At 38.8% G+C, this 22,776-nt stretch overlaps 1 protein-coding gene across 1 annotated transcript in view; it reads right to left on the minus strand.

Annotated features, from left to right (window-relative positions):
* The window catches only part of TRMT1L (tRNA methyltransferase 1 like), a 57,279-nt gene that overhangs the window by 19,051 nt on the left and 15,452 nt on the right, over window positions 1-22,776 (minus strand). Inside the window, exons 7-15 of the mRNA XM_053693852.1 lie at window positions 22,400-22,520; window positions 17,269-17,380; window positions 13,535-13,614; window positions 6,940-7,183; window positions 6,640-6,852; window positions 5,902-6,092; window positions 3,719-3,797; window positions 900-1,060; window positions 194-250 (exon numbers count right to left, since the gene is read on the minus strand). Coding sequence (XP_053549827.1) covers window positions 194-250; window positions 900-1,060; window positions 3,719-3,797; window positions 5,902-6,092; window positions 6,640-6,852; window positions 6,940-7,183; window positions 13,535-13,614; window positions 17,269-17,380; window positions 22,400-22,520 — 1,258 coding nt within the window. The remainder of the gene's footprint in view (window positions 1-193; window positions 251-899; window positions 1,061-3,718; window positions 3,798-5,901; window positions 6,093-6,639; window positions 6,853-6,939; window positions 7,184-13,534; window positions 13,615-17,268; window positions 17,381-22,399; window positions 22,521-22,776) is intronic.

The raw sequence follows: 22,776 nt of genomic DNA on the forward strand, positions 1-22,776 counted from the left end.
TTGTTGATTTTTTTTAAATTTGTTCCCCTATATAAAAAGATAGCTGCTAAACTAAAATGAACAAATACTACATATTTTTGCTTTGATTTATATTTGTACAAATGTAAATAATAGAAGCAGTTATAGGCGTATTTTCCTCTTTTCTGTTTAGAGTTGTGCATATTCAGAAAACACACAAATACAGATTTCATACCTTGGTCTTGCGAGAAGTCTGCTGCATCTGCAATTTTAATAAACACTCCACTTTCCTCTACAAAACACAAATATTTCAGAACCAAAAATGTAATTTATATCTAAAAAATGTTCAGCAAGTTTGACCTGCAAATAATGTATTATACAACCAGCAGTATCACAACACATTTAAATAAAACTTGATCCTTACTATAACCACAGCCTAACTGTGCAAATGATTAAATACACAACCTCAGCATGTGCCTGAGATAGGTAGACAAGGGAAGGTAATTATGGGTAGCGACGACACAGGGAGAGACTTTAGAATGCCCAATGAGAGGGGGGTGCACAACTAAATACAAACACCTGGAAGGCTGATACTGTACGTATAACTTTGCAAAAGACAAATTTAAAATACCCCATGAATGATCATCAGCAATAAATAGGATTCGTTTTTTGAGGCAGATGACTGCATTAATGATATCTTCTATTTCAGAAGTGTGCGACACACAAGGCAGAAAATAATTTAATAACGGCTGCTTCAGTAAAGGAGTAGGCAGGAAAATAAATGCAATTAGAGGAGTAAGTTACAGAGTAAATGCTAAATAAACCTTATTCACTTAGGATACAAGAACTGTTACTGTGCTGCCGACAGCTTCTAGGTTTGTTTTCTGATGTCACACATTTAAAGTGCCCTATCACCTAATCTAGTTATTTGAGACACATACCTCGTTTGCTTTGGTTTGCTGTAATGGAGAATTGTTTAAGGGTTGTGCATTCCGCTTCGCAGATTAGAGTCTTCAGTAGCTGTTGAATATCATCGATCCCGTGCTGCACTGCCTCAAACATCATTCTCCTGAGAAATCCTGTGCTGTACAGTGTGCCGGACCTAACAGCGCAATGACAGAAACCTCTTTAAAAACCAGAGTTCCATACAAAGCTGTATATACCACTAAAAGGGGCAGTCTAGTCATGATTCAGATAGGGCATGGAATTATAAACAAGTTTCCAATTTACTTTTATTATCAAATTTGCTTTGATCTCTTGGTATTCTTTGTTGAAAGCTAAACGTAGATAGGCTCATATGCTAATTTGACAGTTTTTCAGTATGCAAATATCTTCACAGTGATTGGCTAGTTAAGAGCACAAGCTCATTTTTACATGTGTTACTTATTGTTTACAGCAAAGGAAAACAGGAACATGGAATCCCCAGGCTTGAAATTGATATTTGCGTTAAATTTAGACAAACATAAAACCTTGTGCCAGAGCACAAGATCAAATCGTTAAGAGAGGAGGGCTCAAAAGAAAAGACTTTGTACTGAAAAAGTGGTAATATACGTAGCTAGCAGCAGTGGGGTTGTCTAGAACCATAATGTTAAATGAAGCCAAGAGTCACATATGACATTATAAATACAAACATCAAGTGGTAATATACGTAGCTAGCACCAGTGGGGTTGTCTAGAACCATAATGTTAAATGAAGCCAAGAGTCACATATGGCATTATAAATACAAACATCAAGTGGTAATATACGTAGCTAGCAGCAGTGGGGCTGTCTAGAACCAGAATGTTAAATGAAGCCAAGAGTCACATATGACATTATAAATACAAACATCAAGTGGTAATATACGTAGCTAGCAGCAGTGGGGCTGTCTAGAACCAGAATGTTAAATGAAGCCAAGAGTCACATATGGCATTATAAATACAAACATCAAGTGGTAATATACGTAGCTAGCACCAGTGGGGCTGTCTAGAACCAGAATGTTAAATGAAGCCAAGAGTCACATATGGCATTATAAATACAAACATCAAGTGGTAATATACGTAGTTAGCACCAGTGGGGCTGTCTAGAATCATAATGTTAAATGAAGCCAAGAGTCACATATGGCATTATAAATACAAACATCAAGTGGTAATATACGTAGCTAGCACCAGTGGGGCTGTCTAGAACCATAATGTTAAATGAAGCCAAGAGTCACATATGGCATTATAAATACAAACATCAAGTGGTAATATACGTAGTTAGCACCAGTGGGGCTGTCTAGAATCATAATGTTAAATGAAGCCAAGAGTCACATATGGCATTATAAATACAAACATCAAGTGGTAATATACATAGCTAGCACCAGTGGGGCTGTCTAGAACCAGAATGTTAAATGAAGCCAAGAGTCACATATGGCATTATAAATACAAACATCAAGTGGTAATATACGTAGTTAGCAGCAGTGGGGCTGTCTAGAACCAGAATGTTAAATGAAGCCAAGAGTCACATATGACATTATAAATACAAACATCAAGTGGTAATATACATAGCTAGCAGCAGTGGGGCTGTCTAGAACCAGAATGTTAAATGAAGCCAAGAGTCACATATGGCATTATAAATACAAACATCAAGTGGTAATATACGTAGTTAGCAGCAGTGGGGCTGTCTAGAACCAGAATGTTAAATGAAGCCAAGAGTCACATATGGCATTATAAATACAAACATCAAGTGGTAATATACGTAGCTAGCACCAGTGGGGCTGTCTAGAACCAGAATGTTAAATGAAGCCAAGAGTCACATATGGCATTATAAATACAAACATCAAGTGGTAATATACGTAGCTAGCACCAGTGGGGCTGTCTAGAATCATAATGTTAAATGAAGCCAAGAGTCACATATGACATTATAAATACAAACATCAAGTGGTAATATACGTAGTTAGCAGCAGTGGGGCTGTCTAGAACCAGAATGTTAAATGAAGCCAAGAGTCACATATGACATTATAAATACAAACATCAAGTGGTAATATACGTAGCTAGCACCAGTGGGGTTGTCTAGAACCAGAATGTTAAATGAAGCCAAGAGTCACATATGACATTATAAATACAAACATCAAGTGGTAATATACGTAGTTAGCACCAGTAGCAGTGGGGCTGTCTAGAACCAGAATGTTAAATGAAGCCAAGAGTCACATATGGCATTATAAATACAAACATCAAGTGGTAATATACGTAGTTAGCACCAGTGGGGCTGTCTAGAACCATAATGTTAAATGAAGCCAAGAGTCACATATGGCATTATAAATACAAACATCAAGTGGTAATATACGTAGTTAGCAGCAGTAGGGCTGTCTAGAACCATAATGTTAAATGAAGCCAAGAGTCACATATGGCATTATAAATACAAACATCAAGTGGTAATATACTTAGTTAGCAGCAGTAGGGCTGTCTAGAACCATAATGTTAAATGAAGCCAAGAGTCACATATGGCATTATAAATACAAACATCAAGTGGTAATATACGTAGCTAGCACCAGTGGGGTTGTCTAGAACCATAATGTTAAATGAAGCCAAGAGTCACATATGGCAATATAAATACAAACATCAAGTAGTAATATACGTAGTTAGCACCAGTGGGGCTGTCTAGAACCAGAATGTTAAATGAAGCCAAGAGTCACATATGGCATTATAAATACAAACATCAAGTGGGACCCACAAAAGTGAACTAAGGGTCAGACAACAATCTACCAGTGTGGCACAGCGTTAGCTTCAAGATCAATGCTTACCACATTGGACCCAGGATAGTGGCGGATTTTCCTGGCATACTCTTGTGACAATCACAAGGTAGCTGTTTATAGGGATTTTCTGAGAAGAAAGAGAATTTCAATGATTATTAAAGGGACAATATAATGTTTATTGATTTAAAAGTCTACAATATAATGTTTATTGATTTAAAAGTCTGATAATCCATTTATTACCCATTCCCCAGTTTTGCACAACCAACACTGTTATATTATTTTTTTACCTCTGTTATTATCTTGTATCTAAGCCTTCTCTGACAGCCCCATGATCACATGACTTTTTATTTATTATCTATTGACTTGCATTTAGTGCTGTGTTGTGCTAACTTCTAAATAACTGCACAGGCGTGAACACAATGTTATCTATATGGCCCACATGAACTAGCAGTCTCCTGTTGTCTATAGTGACTTAGAAAAGGCCGAAATGTAGAGGTTTAAATGTTATATAGTATAATAATATAACAATGTTGGTTGTGCAAAGCTGGGTAATGTGTAGTAAAGGTGTTATCTATCTTTTTAAACAATAATATATATATTTGTATTATAATATAGTGACACCAGGACACATGCTGTTTGATGAACAATTGGTAACAAAGTGGGCAATTAGAATACCGATTGGCAGCCCACACAACATATGGGTGAGATCGCTTCACACTATCTATGTGATGCTTATTATAGACTGGATATTACAGTGCAGAGCGGCGGCTGTATACCCTTAAGTGTCGCAGCTTGCAAATACGATTAGTGTTGCACAGAGTAGCGCTATCTGTCATACTTATATGATTGGCAGAAGCTGTGGGTTTAATCCCTGAAGTCCCGCTTCACATTATAATATGGATCATACATCTAAGACTCTCCACATAATAGTGGGACACGATACAGATCGATCACGGTATTTATCATCAAACCGTAGAACAACATAACAGGGCTAGTCGACACTGCTCTGTGTGAACTGACACAAGCTTCTTAGCTCTATGGACTGTTCCCACCATAGCTATTAAGATTAGGTTTTGCTACTATGTAATGTTGTACTCAGAGATCCATATACATTTGTAACCTTGATTGAGGCTCACATCTTCAGCATTTAGTATGATTAGATTTTTGTCTGTGCATCATTATCATATGCCCATGTAGGCGTTCTTAAAATATATATGTATGTTGCATACCTTGCATAGACTGTTGCTATAGCTTGGTTTTTAACTAGACAGGGGATGCCCAGTCTGAGTTTTTAGGACTAATAAGGAGTATTGCTAATTATTTTCCATTTTAGTTTTGATTTAATTGATTATGTATTTAATAAAACTGGCTTTCTATTTTTGCAAATTGAGTGCAGGGATTCTCTTATATTTTATGTTTATTGGAATCAGCCTTATAAGAGACATTTATAGTCTTTCCTCAGATCATAATTTTTTTGAAGTGCAACCATTAGATTAAATAAATAAAAAAAATATTACTGATTAACACGGATTTGCCGGTTTCGCACGTGAGCGTGACTGAATGAAAGGGGCGTGACTGATGCATTTCTCAGACATAACTACTTCTTCAGAGGCTATTGAGGGTATTGCTTCTAAAGAAGTGGAGTGACATCCAAGAAACGCATCAGGTTCGCCCCTTCCATTCAGTCATGCTCACGTGTGAAACTGGCAAATCGGTGTTAATCAGTGAGTTTGTTATTGCAACGGAGTAAAGGCAAACCGTAATACGGCACTTGGAGGACCAAGCAGGATCGGTTCCAGGGGATTGGCCACAGAGCTGAATCCAGGATTGCTGCTTAGAGCTGTTCTGGGAGGGTCCCGCTCTGTGACTTTTCTCACACCTCACGTTTGTATTCAGCGAGTAGTTCAAACATAGGGGGATTGGGTCACTCTTATCTGTGAATATTGTTATTGAATAACTGCTACAATTAGAGTCCTTCTGTGCGCTTCCAGTTCTCTCTGTTTTTTTAAACTTATTATCATAACACCCAAAGTGCCTATCAGGTTTGGAAGCTGCTGGCTCAGAGTGAGGACATTTCCCACGTTGCATAACGTATTGCACACTAGGATAATAGATTACATTTTGGGACACTATTTTGAGACTTTAATTAAGGAAAATAGTTTTTTAAACATATATGTTTAATTGTATTTTGGAGTGCACAGTTTGTGTGGGATAAGGTTATTTGAACTTACCTTCTACCATATCCCCCTCTTTCTGGAAGATCCTCTCCTCGCACCATGAGCAGTGAATTAGTGCATTAATCTTCTTCATACAGTCATCGGCTTGAGTTGGTCCCCTCAGAACCCGAACGACTACCAGGACAAAGTGTTCCAGGGCCACCGCCAACAAAGCCTCAATGCCTTTGTTACAGCGTGCAGCTGCTCTAGAAAAGAGAGTTGAGAGGAAACAAAAAAAAAAAAAAATACTATAGAGCAGATGTTTTATTTTTCAAAATGTGTTATCAGGACGCTGCCATGGTAAAATGCAGAAAGAGCAAAGACTTGTGGGTGAAAATATAATCCAGATCAGAAACAATATGAGCTGACAATCTTGGGAAATAGAAGGTGAAAGGTCTCCAAAAGGTAGCAATGGGGGTTGTTATAATTTGTTAGTCAAGAACAAAACATAGAAAATGAGAAGTTCTATTTAACATCTGTCACAGAGAGAAAACAATGTAGCGGAGATTGTTCTAGTAGATTACAGATCGGCCAAATCAACCAATAGCAAATCCATCATGAGTTACATTACTACCCTTGATCAAGCCAAGATAACCTGGTACCAGGACTTACACATTTATGAGCCACGTAAAGGAATGTCTGATTTTATGACCATGTATTAAGTTAGAAACTTTTAGCCATACTTGTCAGTATAATGTAATGCATCACCAGGCCAACCCCACCATACAAAAACCTACACGTTACAGGTATTACCTGGCTACAGCACCAAGAACAATGCGAGCTGCTAGCTCCCTGAAGTATTCTGTCCGGACAATATTACATCCATAATGCCTTTTTGCCACATTCACATTTTTGGCGTACAATGACCCGAGGTCAGTAGAGGTGACAGAAACGATCCCCATATTCCGGACGTTACGGAACGCTGCATCTAAGAAGTTCACAGATGTACCAAAGGGATCAAGGTGTCTGAAGAATTGAATTTAAAGTTGGTAAGAAGACATTTTATTACAAACAAAAAAGCACCAGCTGGTCACTGCGGCATTGGATGCTTACATAAAGTCGAAAGCTCTCATGTGCATCAAGGCGTTGGCATCAAATTGTGTGACTTCAATGGTACCTAAATAGCCATCCCCTTCTTCTAATTCCTCCTCATCTTCTTCATCCCTCTTTTCTATCACCTTCATCTTATTAAGCTGGCAGTTCTCACGGATCATAGCCACTGAGCTGTCATTGATGTCGTTTATGGTCACCTTGACAGAATTCCAAAGGTGCTTTGCCCACTGCAATCCCATAATACCTAAAGGGACAAATAACAGCTCGACTCTGAAGATACGGTGATACAATGCAGCACTCACAAAGCAAATTTTCATTCTAATGCTCTGGGACAAGTTTCATGCTTCATATACATTAACATACAAATAAATAATGAGGTTTGTTGATTCAATTAGTAATCAACCAATCTTTTATGTTGAAATCTTTTTTTATTAGGAATTGTATAATATAACAAAGTACAAAATGTATACAAATGTATTGACACCAACGGTAAAGAAAAATAAAATAATAAAATTCCGGTTTAGATAAAATAAAAACCTATTTGATTATAATAATATTACCATGTGTCCTGTATAATTCGTAGGTGATAAAAACAAAAATCCCATGGTGAATTGACCATACGAAAAGAGAAAAAAAAAAAAACTGGTCCCTTATGCAGAAGAGGTCTCAAGGTCCAAGCTGTGGTCTTCTAGTCGTCATCCCTTGACCATTTTTTATGGTTAACTTATAATGATCAAAGTCTCAATGTAAAATTAAACTTGCATAATCCAAGAAAACCACACCATATGAAAATTCTCTTTTGTATCTTTTGAATCACAAACATGAAAACAAAATGTTTGCTTACCTGATAAATTTATTTATTTCCGGGCATGGAGAGTCCACAACTTCATTCCAATTACTAGTGGGATATTCAACTCCTGGCCAGCAGGAGGAGGCAAAGAGCCCCCCCCCCCAGCAGAGCTGTTAAGTGTAATTTCCCTTACCCATAATCCCCAGTCATTCAGTCGAATGAAAATGGAAAAGAAAGAAAGAAACACAAGGGTAGAGGTGCCTGAGGTTTACTCAAAAAACTGCTGAATTAATAAAGGGCAGGGTCGTGGACTCTCCATGCCCGGAAAGAAAGTAATTTATCAGGTAAGCATACATTTTGTTTTTTTTACTATGGCATGGAGAGTACCCAACTTCATTCCAATTACTAGTGGGAACCAATACCCAAGCTAGAGGACACGGAATGAAAAGGGAGGGAGAAAAAGGCAGGCGGATCTAAACAGAAGGCACTACCCCTTGAAGAACCTTTCTCCCAAAAGAAGCCTTAGCCGAGGAAAAAGTATAAAATTTGTAGAATTTGGAAAAAGTATGCAAAGAAGACCATGTTGCCGCCTTGCAAATTTGCTTCACAGAAGCCTCATTTGAAAGCACAGAAAGAAGAGACAGCCCTGGTGGAATGAGCTGTAATTCTCTCAGGAGGCTGCTGTCCAGCAGTCTCATGAGCTAAACAGATAACACTTCTCAACCAGAGAGACAGAGTTGCAGAAATGGCCTTCTAAACCTTACGCTTGCCAAAGAAAACAAGAAAAATGGCAGAAGATTGCCTAAAATCTTTAGTTGCTTGAAGGTAAAATTTTAGCGCACGCACAACATCCAAGTTATGCAAAAGACGTTCCTTATGGGAAGAAGGATTGGGACAGAAGGAACAACAATCTCCTGATTGATATTTCAATCTGACACAACCTTAGGGAGAAAACACAACTTAGTACGAAGGATAGCCTTATCCGCATGAAAAATAAGGTAAGGGGAATCACACTTCAGGAGCCGAAGGCTCACAAACTGAGAGCGGAAGAAATAGCAAAACCTTCCAAGATAATTTAAAATCAACAGAATGCAGCGGCTTAAACGGAGCCTGTTGCAAAACTTTAAGAACAAGGTCAAGGCTCCAAGGAGGAGCAACTGGTTTAAACACAGGCCTGATTCTAACCAGGCCCTGAAAAAAAGCTTGAACATCTGGCAAATTTGCCAGACGTTTTTGCAAAATAATAGACAGAAATCTGACCCTTCAGAGTATTGACTGGCAAACCTTTCTCCAAGCCATCCTGAAGAAAAGATAAAATGCAGGGAATCCTCACCCGACTACTGAGAAACCCGTACATTCATACCAATAAAAGGTATTTACGCCATACCTTATGGTAAATTTAGGTTTACGAGCCTGAAGCATGGTATTAATGACTGCCTCTAATCAAAACTAGGCGTTCAGTCAGCTTCATAGAATCCAGATTTGGATGAAGGAATGGAAGTAGAAGGTCATTCCTCAGAGGTAACCTCCAAGGTGGAAGAGATGACATCTTCACCAGATCCGCGAACCTGATCCTGCGAGGCCATGCAGAAGCTATTAGAATTACAGATGCTCTCTCCTGTTTGATACGAGCAATGACTTGTGGAAGGCGAGAGAAGGTCCAAAGAACTGCTAGAACGTCTATCAGAGCAGCCTGAGTATCTCTTGACCATGAACCGTACTTTGGGAGCTTGGCGTTTTGAGGAGACGCCATCAGATCCAACTCCGGAACCCCCCACCTGAGGGTTATCTTTGAGAACACTTCCAGATGAAAGCCCACTACCCGGGATGAAAAGTATGTCTGCTCAGAAAATCTGCCTCCCAGTTGTCCACTCCTGTAATGTGGATAGCAAATAGGAGACAATTGTGAGCTTTTTCCCACTGCAGAATGTGAGTCACCTCCTTCATGGCCAAGGAACTCAGAGTTCCTCCAAGGTGGTTGATGTAAGCCACTGAGGTGATGTTGTCAGACTGTAATCTGATAAACCGGACTAAAGATATTTGAGGCCAAGCTGTCAAGGCACTGAAGTTTGCTCTCAACTCCAAGATGTTTATGGGAAGAGAAGACTCCTCCCGAGTCCACAGGCCCTGAGCTTTTAGTGAGCCCCAAACTGCTCCCCAGCCTAACAGGCTGGCGTCCGTAGTCACAATCACCCAGGAAGGTCTCAGGAAGCAAGTGCCCCGAGACAGATGTTTCTGTGAAATCCACCACGAGAGAGAGTCTCTTGTTAGGATATACAGATCAGTCCTCTGCGAGAGATCTGAATGGACTCTGTTCCATTGACTGAACATGCATTGTTGCAGAGGTCTCAGATGGAACCGAGAAAAAGAAATGATGTCCATGGAAGCAACCATCAAACTATTACCTCCATGCATTGAGCCACTGATGGACGAATAGCAGACTGGAGAGAAAGGCACGAAGCAAGAAGTTTGGATTTTCTGACATCCGTCAAGAAAATCTTCATGGCAAAGGAATCTACGATTGTCCCTAAGAAACACACTCTTGTAGCTGGAACAAGAGAACTCTTTTCCAGATTCACTTTATATCCGTGGGAATGTAGAAAAGATATTATATGAGATTTTGCTAGTTGAAAAGAGGACGCCTGAACCAAGATGCTAGACGCCACTGCAATTGCCTGGGATCTGACCACTGCCAAAAGAGCCATCAGAACCTTTGTAAATATTCTGGGAGCCGTGGCAAGACCAAAACGGAAGAGCAACAAACTGGAAATGCTTGTCCAGAAAGGAAAAACTGGTGATGATCCCTGTGAATGGGAACATGTAGATACGCGTCCTTCAGGTCTATGGTCGTCATGAACCAATGGAAGAATGGAACGCATAGTTTCCATCTTGAAGGACGGCATTCTGAGGAATATGTTGAGGCACTTTAGGTCTAGAATGGGACAGAAAGTTCCCTCCTTTTTGGGATCTACAAAGAGATTTGAATAGAATCCTAAACCTTGTTCCTCTACAGGAACTGGAACAATTACTCCCAGGGAGGATAGGTCCTCTACCCAGTTTAAAAAGGCCTCCCTCTTTACTTGGTTTGTGGATAGTCTTGACAGGAGAAATCTGCCCCTTGGAGGGCAAGACTTGAATCCTACTCTGTAACCCTGGGATACTATATCTCCACAGCACACGGATTTGGGACATCGTGTATCCAAGCTTGCTAAAAAAAAAAAAAAAAAAAGAAAGCCTGTCCCTCACTTGATCCAAAATTAGATCAGGGGCAGAACCTTCATGCTTATTTAGAATCAGTGGAAGGCTTCTTGTTTTGCTTCCCCTTATTCCAAGGCTGACTGGACCTCCAAGAGGTCTTGGAATGCTTTGGTTTGGAAGAAGAGGAGAAAGACTTTGGTACTTTTAAGTTACGAAAGGAGCGAAAATTAGAATTCTGGCGACCCTTAGGTCTATTCTTCTTGTCCTGAGATAGGAAAGATCCCTTTCTACCTGTAATTTCAGAAATGATTCCGCCAGACTAGGACCAAATAAAGTCTTACCCTTATAAGGTAAAGACAAAAGCTTGGCTTTTGAAGTTCCATCAGCTGACCAGGACTTTAACCACAGAGTTCTGCGAGCTAGAACAGTGAAGATGGACATCTTAGCTCCCAGTCTAATTACCTGCATGTTAGCATCGCAGATAAAGGTATTGGCCAGTTTAAGAGCTTTGATCCCATCCTGGATCTCCTCTATCCTAGTCTCTTCTGATATCAGATCAGACAAGGCATCGCACCAATAAGCTGCTGCTCTCGCAACCGTAGCAATACTTGCCGCAAGTTGCCACTGTAATCCTTGATGGATGTACATCTTTTTTAAGTAAGCCTCTAGCTTCTTATCCATGGGATCCTTAAAGGAACAACTATCCTTTATAGGAATGGTAGTTCTTTTAGCTAGAGTAGAGATAGCTCCTTCTACTTTAGGCACAGTGCGCCATGAGTCATGAATGGAGTTAGCAACAGGAAACATCTTTTAAAAACAGTGGAAAGGGAAAAAGGAACCCCTGGCTTATCCCATTCCTGAGCTATAATTTCAGACATCTTGTCTGGAACAGGAAAAACATCCACAGATGAGCGAGAATCATAAACTCTATTAAGTTTAGTAGACTTTTTAGGGTTGACAGCAAACCAAGGTTCGGAATCGTCCAAGGCAGCTAGAACCTCCTTCAGAAGCAACCGGAGATGTTTAAGCTTAAATCTGAAATTAACTTCTTCAGATTCTGAAGAATGTTCCCCCATTATGTCAGAGTCTGAGATTTCACCTTTAGAAGCTACCAAAGTATACTCCTCATCAGACGTTTGGGAAAGGCTGACCAGAGCAGATTTAGAGGGGTCAGAATCCTTACTAGCAGAAATGTTTAAATTTCCTCTTACCCGAAGTAGCGAAAGCAGATAAAGCTGCAGACACCGCAGAAGTAATCTGCGCAAAAAAATCTCCTGGTAAATAAACAACCCCAGAAGGTTGAGAGGAACCGCAGGGCACTGCATGTTAAACTACCACGTCTGAAGAGACAGCTGAGGCATATCATGAACAGTATTGCCCTGAGAGACATATGGCTCAGAAGGGAGTCATTTGTCTTTACATTTTAAGGTCTTAGATAAGCAAGTGGCACAGAATTGCACAGGGGGTACAAACTGAGCCTCCAGACAAAGCAAACATTTGTCAAAGGAAATAGATGTATTTGGTCCAAAACAACAGAGCCAATTCCCAAATTAATATTACCAGTACAGTTAAAGAGCAGTCACTTTCTGCAGCAAAAAGGAAAATAATCTTTTAACAAAGTTTTCCTCACACCTCTATACTTCCGCAAGCTGAGGAGTCTTACTGCACTAGGACTGGAGCTCACTAGAAATTGTAAATGAGACTCTCTAGATGCATATCCTCTGTCAGAGATAGTTGACAAACTTGGAGAGCAGAGATTTTAAAAGAATTCTGTTGATCCAACTAGTGGCCGACAAATATGAAAACAACTTGATCTCTACTCTACCTAACTTACTCCGCTCTACATTGACTAATAAACGGAAGCGTGGATGAGTCACGTTAGAGCACAGTAAAAGCGTGCGTTTCTGACCGATCTAAGAGAAATAAGTTAAGCACACCGCATCTCACTGTTAAACGTGATCGCTACACTGCCTAACTCTGCAGAATAAATAATGCATATCTACTCAACCTATTAACCCTTCAGCCAGCCTCTCATACATGTTAAGGGTAACTAATTTAACCTCTTAAAGTTTCACATTTCAGTGCCTGCCAAAAAAAAAACTGCCGCAAAAGTTAACCCATCTATAAAGGTTAAGACAAGTGCTGTCCTTCAATACCTAGAAGACAAAGCCACTTACCTGTGGGATCCAGCTGCAGGGCAGGGACAGCTTCTTAGGTGTGACAGATAATCCACTCTCTATCTAGAAGGGGTAGCAATAATGTTAGAAATAAAGCAAAGACAACCTCGCTGCTTTCTAACTAACCAACTAACTAGCCAACATTACTCTTACTAAAGAGATTGACGTGGACACAGCATAACCCCAATCCTTGCTTTGCAGGGAAATGTACCCATAAATGGATTAAATATCTTCAGACACCATCTTCGCACATCCTCAATTGACAGAGGAAAAGAGAATGACTGGGGATTATGGGTAGGAAAAGTGACACTTAACAGCTCTGATGGGGTCTTTTTTTGGTGTTGAATATCCCACTAGTAATTGGAATGAAGTCGTAGACTCCCCATGCCATAGAAAAGAAAACTAATTAGAGATGGTTTCATGTGCTCACCTGTGGAACCAAAGGCATCAAGACAATCCACTTGCTTCCTCTCCTCAGCTAAGACCGCCAGGGCGCAGAATATGAGTTGTCTGTGAAAACAAAACTAGTTTTGTTATATTCCGTTTACTCACCACTCTAAGGGCCAGATTACGAGTGGAGCGCAAAATTACGCTTTCACAAGTGCAATATTTACCCTCCACTTGTAATACCAGTGCACACAAACGTGTGCTGGTATTATAAGCTCAGCACAATGCGAATGCGACCTCGCATTTGCATTGCATGGAATCTTTGCACTCACAACGAGCGTGCCTCCATAGGCTCCAATGTGAGCCTCGTTCTGATGCCGTCAGAAACGGCACAGAACCTAGTGCAGTGAGGGGGTAAGTCACACAGTGAAGGGTAGCAAAGTGTAAATATATATATATATATATATATATATGTGTATGAATATATATATATATATATATATATTTATGTGTTTTTATGTGTATACAAACAAATATTTATGTATATAAGCATATACACATATATTGAGCAATAACACAGTCCCCATAGACCGCAATGTAAAGGTACTTTTCAGTGGCGTTTTCTTCCTAACACCCCACGTCCGCAAACTTTAAACTTTTAAAATGCTTTGTGCAGTTATTTAAAAAAATAAAAATGCTTTATTCATTTTTAAAATCAACACTACTTAATTTAGGTGCTTGCATTAGCATTAACCAGTCACCTGTAATGGCTGGTTATTTAACATTTGCCCGTTAAATTAGCACTCCACTGTAATCTAACTCTAAATGTACAGAGATTTTTTTTTTTTTTTTTTTTTACAGATTTACATTGTAATCTATAATCTTGCAGGGTAAAAAAAAATATTAAATTCATCATAAAACGTATTACAAGTGTACATCAAACAATTTTCTATGCAAAACAATCAATTGAGAATGTAAAACGTTTGATTCACTTTGCAGCATAGAATCACTTTTAAGCAACAGTCAAGTCCAAAAAAAAACCTCGTGATTCAAATAGGGCATGTCATTTTAAACAACTTTCCAATTTACTTTTATCAATAATTTTGCTTTGTTCTCTTGGTATTCTTAGTTGAAAGCTAAATACTAGGAGGTTCAAATGCTAATTTCTTAGACCTTGAAGGCCGCCTCTAATCTAAATGCATTTTGATAGTTTTTCACCACTAGAGGGCATTAGTTCATGTGTTTCATATACATAACATTGAGCTCATGCACGTGAATTTAAAATGGAGTCAGCTCTGATTGGCTAAAATGCAAGTATGTCAAAAGAACTGAAATAAGGGGACATTCTGCTGAGGTTTAGATACAAGGTAATTACAGAGGTAAAACGTGTATAATTATAACTGTGTTGGTTATGCAAAACTGGGGAATTGGCAATTAAGGGATTATCTATCTTTTAAAACAACACAAATTATGGTGTTGACTTTCCCTTTAGTCACTATACTGAATCCAGCCAATCTTTGTAAGTACGGCAGTATTCTGTGCTTGGTTATCAGTAACGTAGTCAAATGCAGTTCAACAACTCAGGTCAGGAATATATTTTACAACTGGTCATTTATAGCAACGAGACCATCCAATTGCAATGGCTCAATTTCCCCACATGCTTGACTCTTACCGGACGATCTGTTCAGCTAGGCTTTTTTAAATATTTACAACTTGTTTACTAAACACCTTTCTTTAAAAATAAAAATGCTAAATATGTTAAAGCCTTTGGTACTGCAGCTGCTTAATAAGATGCTCATGAAGTAAATTAGCATTAATAGAAGTGAAAATATATCTTGCAGGGTCTATTTCTGAATATTTAATGAGAGAGTGCAGAGTCAAGTAGGCGAAGGGTAATGAACTGCTGTGACTGGTCGCTCTCCTCAGCTATACAAAATATATTGTAGGATTTGTAATGATTTCCAAAATAAACCCACACCTAATTACTATGCTAATTCTTTGCAAGACCACAGAAAAATGTTGCAATCATAAGATACTGTCTCTTTGAGTGTTTGTACAAATCTTGCCATACAGACTATTCATTTAATAATGATTCACTGTATAAAGTTTCATGTGAAACTATTTTAGGCTAAAGTAACATAAATCTGATTTTAAGGAAAACCTCACCAAACAGGGTTACAGATGTTCTAGTCGCCTACATGACACTGAATTAAACTGTAAATAACCGTTTATGTGGGCTAGTATGTTTGTATTGATTAAATGGACAAATCATATAAATGATCAAGTCCCTCACATCATAATATATTAATAACAATAATCTGGTTGGCATATGAAGCATAGTACCTGGTTATTCTCTTTGACAACGAATACCATAAATACCAGTACTAGAAAGTCAATTAAAGGGGCAGTGAACTATAAGTGCATATCCAGCAAGAGACATGAAAAACAAAAATGTTTACTTTCCCGATTCAGCTAGAGCATACAATTGTGTTACATTTACTTTACCGATTGAGCTAGAGCATACAATTGTGTTACATTTACTTTCCCGATTCAGCTAGAGCATACAATTGTGTTACATTTACTTTCCCGATTCAGCTAGAGCATACAATTGTGTTACATTTACTTTCCCGATTCAGCTAGAGCATACAATTGTGTTACATTTACTTTCCCGATTCAGCTAGAGCATACAATTGTGTTACATTTACTTTCCCGATTCAGCTAGAGCATACAATTGTGTTACATTTACTTTCCCGATTCAGCTAGAGCATACAATTGTGTTACATTTACTTTCCCGATTCAGCTAGAGCATACAATTGTGTTACATTTACTTTCCCGATTCAGCTAGAGCATACAAGTGTGTTACATTTACTTTCTTGATTCAGCTAGAGCATACAATTGTGTTACATTTACTTTCCCGATTCAGCTAGAGCATACAATTGTGTTACATTTACTTTCCTGATTCAGCTAGAGCATACAAGTGTGTTACATTTACTTTCCCGATTCAGCTAGAGCATACAATTGTGTTACATTTACGTTACTCTTTTGGAATTCTTTATTAAACAGAATATCGAGGTTGGTAGAGCGCACGAGTCTCGAGCACCTTACGGCAGCAGTTTGGCAAGAACCAAAAACTGCTGCCATCTAGTGCTCCTATATCATTGTTAAAATACTTGCTGCCAAACTGCAGCCAGATAACGCTCCAGACACATGCACACTCCTGAGCCAACCTAACTGCTTTTTAACAATGAATACCAACAGAAGAAAATTAGAAACTATTTTGCAATTGTATGCTCTATATAGATTATGAAACGCTAGGATTTACCATTGGAACAAATAAAGGTGGACTTTCAGTCATAAAATTTAAAATACTTCATGAAGAAAGTTCCTTTATTTGTTTGAGGCGTTCACCGTGCTAAGCGCCTCAGGCAGCCCAAGGCAGAAAGCTATTTTGCTGGGAGGTGACGTTTCCACCTCTTAGCCAATAGCGTGCTAGCTATCCGGCTTGGCGCCCGCTGGGCCGCATGGCTATTTGCTAAGAGGTGGAAACATCGCCTGTCAGCAATATAGCGTTCTGCCGTCGGCTTTCTGAGCAGCTCAGTGTGGGCACACTTCAGACAAATAAAGGTGCTTACAGCATGAAGTCCCCTTTATTTGTTCCAATGGTAAATCCTAGCGTTTCACAAATGCTAGGATTTACCATCACTTTAAACAATGAGCTTTTCTAACCCAGCAATGCATCAACAATTAAAACATTGTTATACAGATATAACCACTTACCTATTATTTTTCATTTTTGGATTGAAAAAGGTGTCAGCTTTTTTCGGGGTCTTAAAATTTGGAAGAACTTGCACATTTGTATTTGACTCCTTTACTATTTCGTGAGCTTTACCTGGGCAGATTTAACAGACAATGCGTCAGAGCACTTCAGGCAAAAATTGGAAACTAACGGCTAGATTACGAGTTGTGCGGTAAGGTAAAAAAGCAGTGTTAAGAGGTCCTAACGCTGCTTTTTTACGCCCGCTGGTATTAAGAGTCTTGAAGGTTTAGGGTCACCGCACACTTCTTTGGCCTTACCGCAAAACGACTTACGTAAACTTTGTAAAGTCTTTTTTTCTATGGGACTTCTATAGCACCGGTATTACGAGTCTGTCCTGGGAGGCCAAAAAGTGAGCGGTACACCCAACGCCGTAACATAAAACTCATAACTAAAGTGCTAAAAAGTACACTAACACCCATAAACTACCTATTAACCCCTAAACAGAGGACCTCCCGCATCGCAAACACTATAGTAAAATTTTTAACCCCTAATCTGCCGCTCCGGACACCGCCGTCACCTACATTATATTTTTAAACCCCTAATCTGCCGCCCCCAACGTCGCCGTCACTATAATAAACATATTAACCCCTAAACCGCCATACTCCCGCCTCGCAAACAGTTAAATATTAGTAACCCCTAATCTGCAGTCCCTAACATCGCCGCCACCTACCTACATTTATTAACCCCTAATATGCTGCCCCCAACGTCGTCGCCACTATACTAAATGTATTAACCCCTAAACCTAAGTCTAACCCTAACCCTAACACCCCCTAATTGAAATATAATTAAAACAAATCTAAATACAATTTCTATAATTAAACTACATTATTCCTATTTAAAACTAAATATTTACCTATAAAATAAACCTTAAGCTAGCTACAATATAACTAATAGTTACATTGTATCTAGCTTAGGGTTTATTTTTATTTTACAGGCAAGTTTGTATTTATTTTAACTAGGTACAATAGTTATTAAATAGTTATTAACTATTTAATAACTACCTAGCTAAAATAAATACAAAAGTACCTGTAAAATAAAACCTAACCTAAGTTACAATAAAACCTAACACTACACTATAATTAAATAAACTAAATTAAATACAATTACCTAAATTAAATTAGCTAAAGTACAAAAAACACTAAATTACAGAAAATAAACAAAATTACAGATATTGAAACTAATTACACCTCATCTAATAGCCCTATCAAAAGAAAAGAAAAGCCCCCCAAAATAAAAAAAACCTTAGCCTAAACTAAAATACCAATAGCCCTTAAAAGGGCCTTTTGCGGGGCATTGCCCCAAAGTAATCAGCTCTTTTACCTGTAAAAAAAATACAAACAACCCCCCCAACAGTAAAACCCACCACCCACACAAACACCCCAAATAAAATACTAACTAAAAAAACCTAAGCTCCCCATTGCCCTGAAAAGGGCATTTGGATGGGCATTGCCCTTAAAAGGGCAGTTAGCTCTTTTGCAGGCCCAAACCCTAGCCTAAAAATAAAACGCACCCAATACACCCTTAAAAAAACCTAACACTAACCCCCTGAAGATCGACTTACAGTTCTGAAGACCGGACATCCACCCTCAAGGAAGCGGCAGAAGTCTTCATCCAACCGGGCCGAAGTCCTCAACAAAGCCGGGAGAAGTCTTCATCCAAGCCGGGTGAAGTGGTCCTCCAGACGGGCAGAAGTCTTCATCCATCCGACGCGGAGCGGGTCCATCTTCAAGACATCTGACGTGGAGCATCCTCTTCCTCCGACGACTACCCGACGAATGAAGGTTCCTTTAAGTGACGTCATCCAAGATGGCGTCCCTTAGATTCCGATTGGCTGATAGAAATCAGCCAATCGGAATTAAGGAAGAAAAAATCCTATTGGCTGATGCAATCAGCCAATAGGATGGAGCTTGCATTCTATTGGCTGCTCCAATCAGCCAATAGTATACAAGCTCAATCCTATTGGCTGAATGGATCAGCCAATAGGATTGAACTTCAATCCTATTGGCTGATTGCATCAGCCAATAGGGTTTTTCTACCTTAATTCCGATTGGCTGTCAGCCAATCGAAAGCTAAGGGACGCCATCTTGGATGACATCACTTAAAGGAACCTTCATTTGTCGGGTAGTCAGATGTCTTGAAGATGGACCCGCTCAGCGTCGGATGGATGAAGACTTCTGCCCGTCTGGAGGACCACTTCGCCCGGCTTGGATGAAGACTTCTCCCGGCTTCGTTGAGGACTTCGGCCCGGTTGGATGAAGACTTCTGCCGCTTCCTTGAGGATGGATGTCCGGTCTTCAGAACTGTAAGTCGATCTTCAGGGGGTTAGTGTAAGGTTTTTTTTAAGGGTGTATTGGGTGCGTTTTATTTATAATTAGGGTTTGGGGCTGCAAAAGAGCTAACTGCCCTTTTAAGTGCAATGCCCATCCAAATGCCCTTTTCAGGGCAATGGGGAGCTTAGTTTTTTTTAGATAGTATTTTATTTGTGGGGTTGTTTGTGTGGGTGGTGGGTTTTACTGTTGGGGGGGTTGTTTGTATTTTTATTTTTTTTTACAGGTAAAAGAGCTGATTACTTTGGGGCAATGCCCCGCAAAAGGCCCTTTTAAGGGCTATTGGTAGTTTAGTTTAGGCTAGGGTTTTTTTATTTTGGGGGGCTTTTTTTTATTTTGATAGGGTTATTAGATTAGGTGTAATTAGTTTAAATTATCTGTAATTTGTTTATTATTTTCTGTAATTTAGTGTTTGTTTGTTTTTTGTACTTTAGCTAATTTAATTTAGGTAATTGTATTTAACTTAGTTTATTTATTTAATTATAGTGTAGTGTTAGGTGTTATTGTAACTTAGGTCAGGTTTTATTTTACAGGTACTTTTGTATTTATTTTAGCTAGATAGTTATTAAATAGTTAATAACTAGTTAATAACTATTTAATAACTATTGTACCTAGTTAAAATAAATACAAACTTGACTGTAAAATAAAAATAAACCCTAAGCTAGCTACAATGTAACTATTAGTTATATTGTAGCTAGATTGGGGTTTATTTTATAGGTAAGTATTTAGTTTTAAATAGGAATAATGTAGTCAATTATAGAAATTTTATTTAGATTTATTTTAATTATATTTCAATTAGGGAGTGTTAGGGTTAGACTTAGGTTTAGGGGTTAATACATTTAGTATAGTGGCGGCGACATTGGGGACAGCAGATTAGGGGTTAATAAATGTAGGTAGGTGTCGGCGATGTTGGGGGCAGCAGATTAGGGGTTCATAGGTATAATGTAGGTGGCGGCGGTGTTCCGGAGCGGCATATTAGGGGTTAATAAATATAATGCAGGTGTCAGCGATGTCGGGGGCGGCATTAGGGGTTAATAAGTGTAAGATTAGGGGTGTTCAGACTCGGGGTTCATGTTAGGTGTAGACATAAAATGTGTTTCCACATAGGAATCAATGGGGCTGCGTTACCGAGTTTTACGCTGCTTTTTTGCAGGTGTTAGACTTTTTCTCAGCCGGCTCTCCCTGTTGATTCCTATGGGGAAATCGTGCACGAGCACGTACGACCAGCTCACCGCTGATTTAAGCAGCGCTGGTATTGGAGTGCGGTAATGAGCAAAATTTTGCTCAACGCTCACTTCTTGCCTTTTAACGATGGGTTTGTAAAAACCTGTAATACCAGCACTGCAGGTGAGCGGTGAGAGAAAACTGCTCGTTAGCGCCGCATAGCCTCTAATGCAAAACTCGTAATCTTGCCGTAAATTAATAAAAATATGTACATAATGTTTTCTGTATTCTCCTTTACAAAACTAGATTAAGAAATACAATAAACTGTCCTATTGAACACAAAGTAGAATATCGCCAAAGATTAGCGAAAATCTACTGAAAAGTATGCACATAAAGCACTCTGGGCCCTGACTAATGGGCAGTTTTAGGTGCAAGGATTTTTAAAATGTAACTTTTATTAATATGTAAACTTAAAATAATGGTAGCACACAATTAAAAACGACACAGACACTCCCTGGTGTGATATGGAACGTATATAATAAATGTTGTGGTTATAGTGAACAATGAACTAGTCACTATAATGTATTTCCATCTTTTGATTTTGATATATAATTGCAATTGCTTTCAGAGTTCAAGTAAAATATAAAATATGTTTAGCTCTAAGTCAAAAAGTTAGAATGAGGTGTAAAGAATCATAATGTTCTGATGAATCAATGAAAGCGATTGTTGTATAGCCTTAAGCAGCAGACGTTACCGGTGCTATAAAATATTATCTATACAATACTGTGTAGGAATTCTGGTCACTATAAACTCATAAGATGTTAGTATCAATAATCAGTATATTCCCTGATGCATGGATTCACTGATATATTATAGGAATTTCTGTCACGCTGTAGTTTTATTTTATATGTGCTTGTTTAGGAGACAAGCCTTAAATAAAGTATTATACTACAGCTGCAGCTATTACTGAAATTGAATCTGTTTGCTCTGGAATAGGCATTAACTGATAATCTGAAGTATATAGTTTGTCAATATAATGGTGAATCAGTCACATTAATACATCCTGGCATCGGTAGTTATAAATGACTGCTATGATATTTTAAATACAACAAGTATGTATAGGGTAAAGTTTGATATATTATAATCCCCTGTATTATGTTGTATTACACATAGTATGGTATAGATCAAAAGTGTCTGTATAAGGCACAAGGTAACTTTGTAGCTTTCGATAAAGAGGAGGTCTGAAAGTATATGGATACAATTACACTGAATGGACGATGACTGCGGCCAAGTCTGGCTCAACCCAGACATAACAATTTAAACTAGGAGAGCATAAAAGTTCAGTTTTAGTCACACAAGGTAAGAGTCTGGCTTGTTAAAAATAAGAGCGCCCAAACGCTCACATAGAGGGAATCTATGTGAGCGTTTGGGCGCTCTTATTTTTAAGACTACAGAAAAGTCGTCATTGAATGGTGTTTTACGTCCCTTTAAATGCTTGCATAAAAACTCACATTAGCACAATGAAGCAACATATTGATGAAGCTAAATAACATTCAGTAAATGAGCAGACAACGTAACACACAGTTAAGTAGATACTAACTTGTTATTTCAGTCTCCCCCTTGTTGATGTGACGCTTAATATGGCTGATCATATCCGTTCTTTTGTAGATCATCGTAGAGCAGATAATGCAGTGGTAATGAGCACGGATCTTGGCGACTGCCTACAACATAAAGTACAGTGGTAATGAGCGCTGATCTTGGTGACTGCCTACAACAAAGTACAGTGGTAATGAGCTCTGATCTTGGTGACTGCCTACAACATAAGATACAGTACAGTGGTAATGAGCGCTGATCTTGGTGACTGCCTACAACATAAGATACAGTACAGTGGTAATGAGCGCTGATCTTGGTGACTGCCTACAACATAAAGATATAATACAGTGGTAATGAGCGCAGATCTTGGTGACTGCCTACAAC

Source organism: Bombina bombina, chromosome 10 (assembly GCF_027579735.1).
Source record: "Bombina bombina isolate aBomBom1 chromosome 10, aBomBom1.pri, whole genome shotgun sequence".
Classification (NCBI taxonomy): domain Eukaryota; kingdom Metazoa; phylum Chordata; class Amphibia; order Anura; family Bombinatoridae; genus Bombina; species Bombina bombina.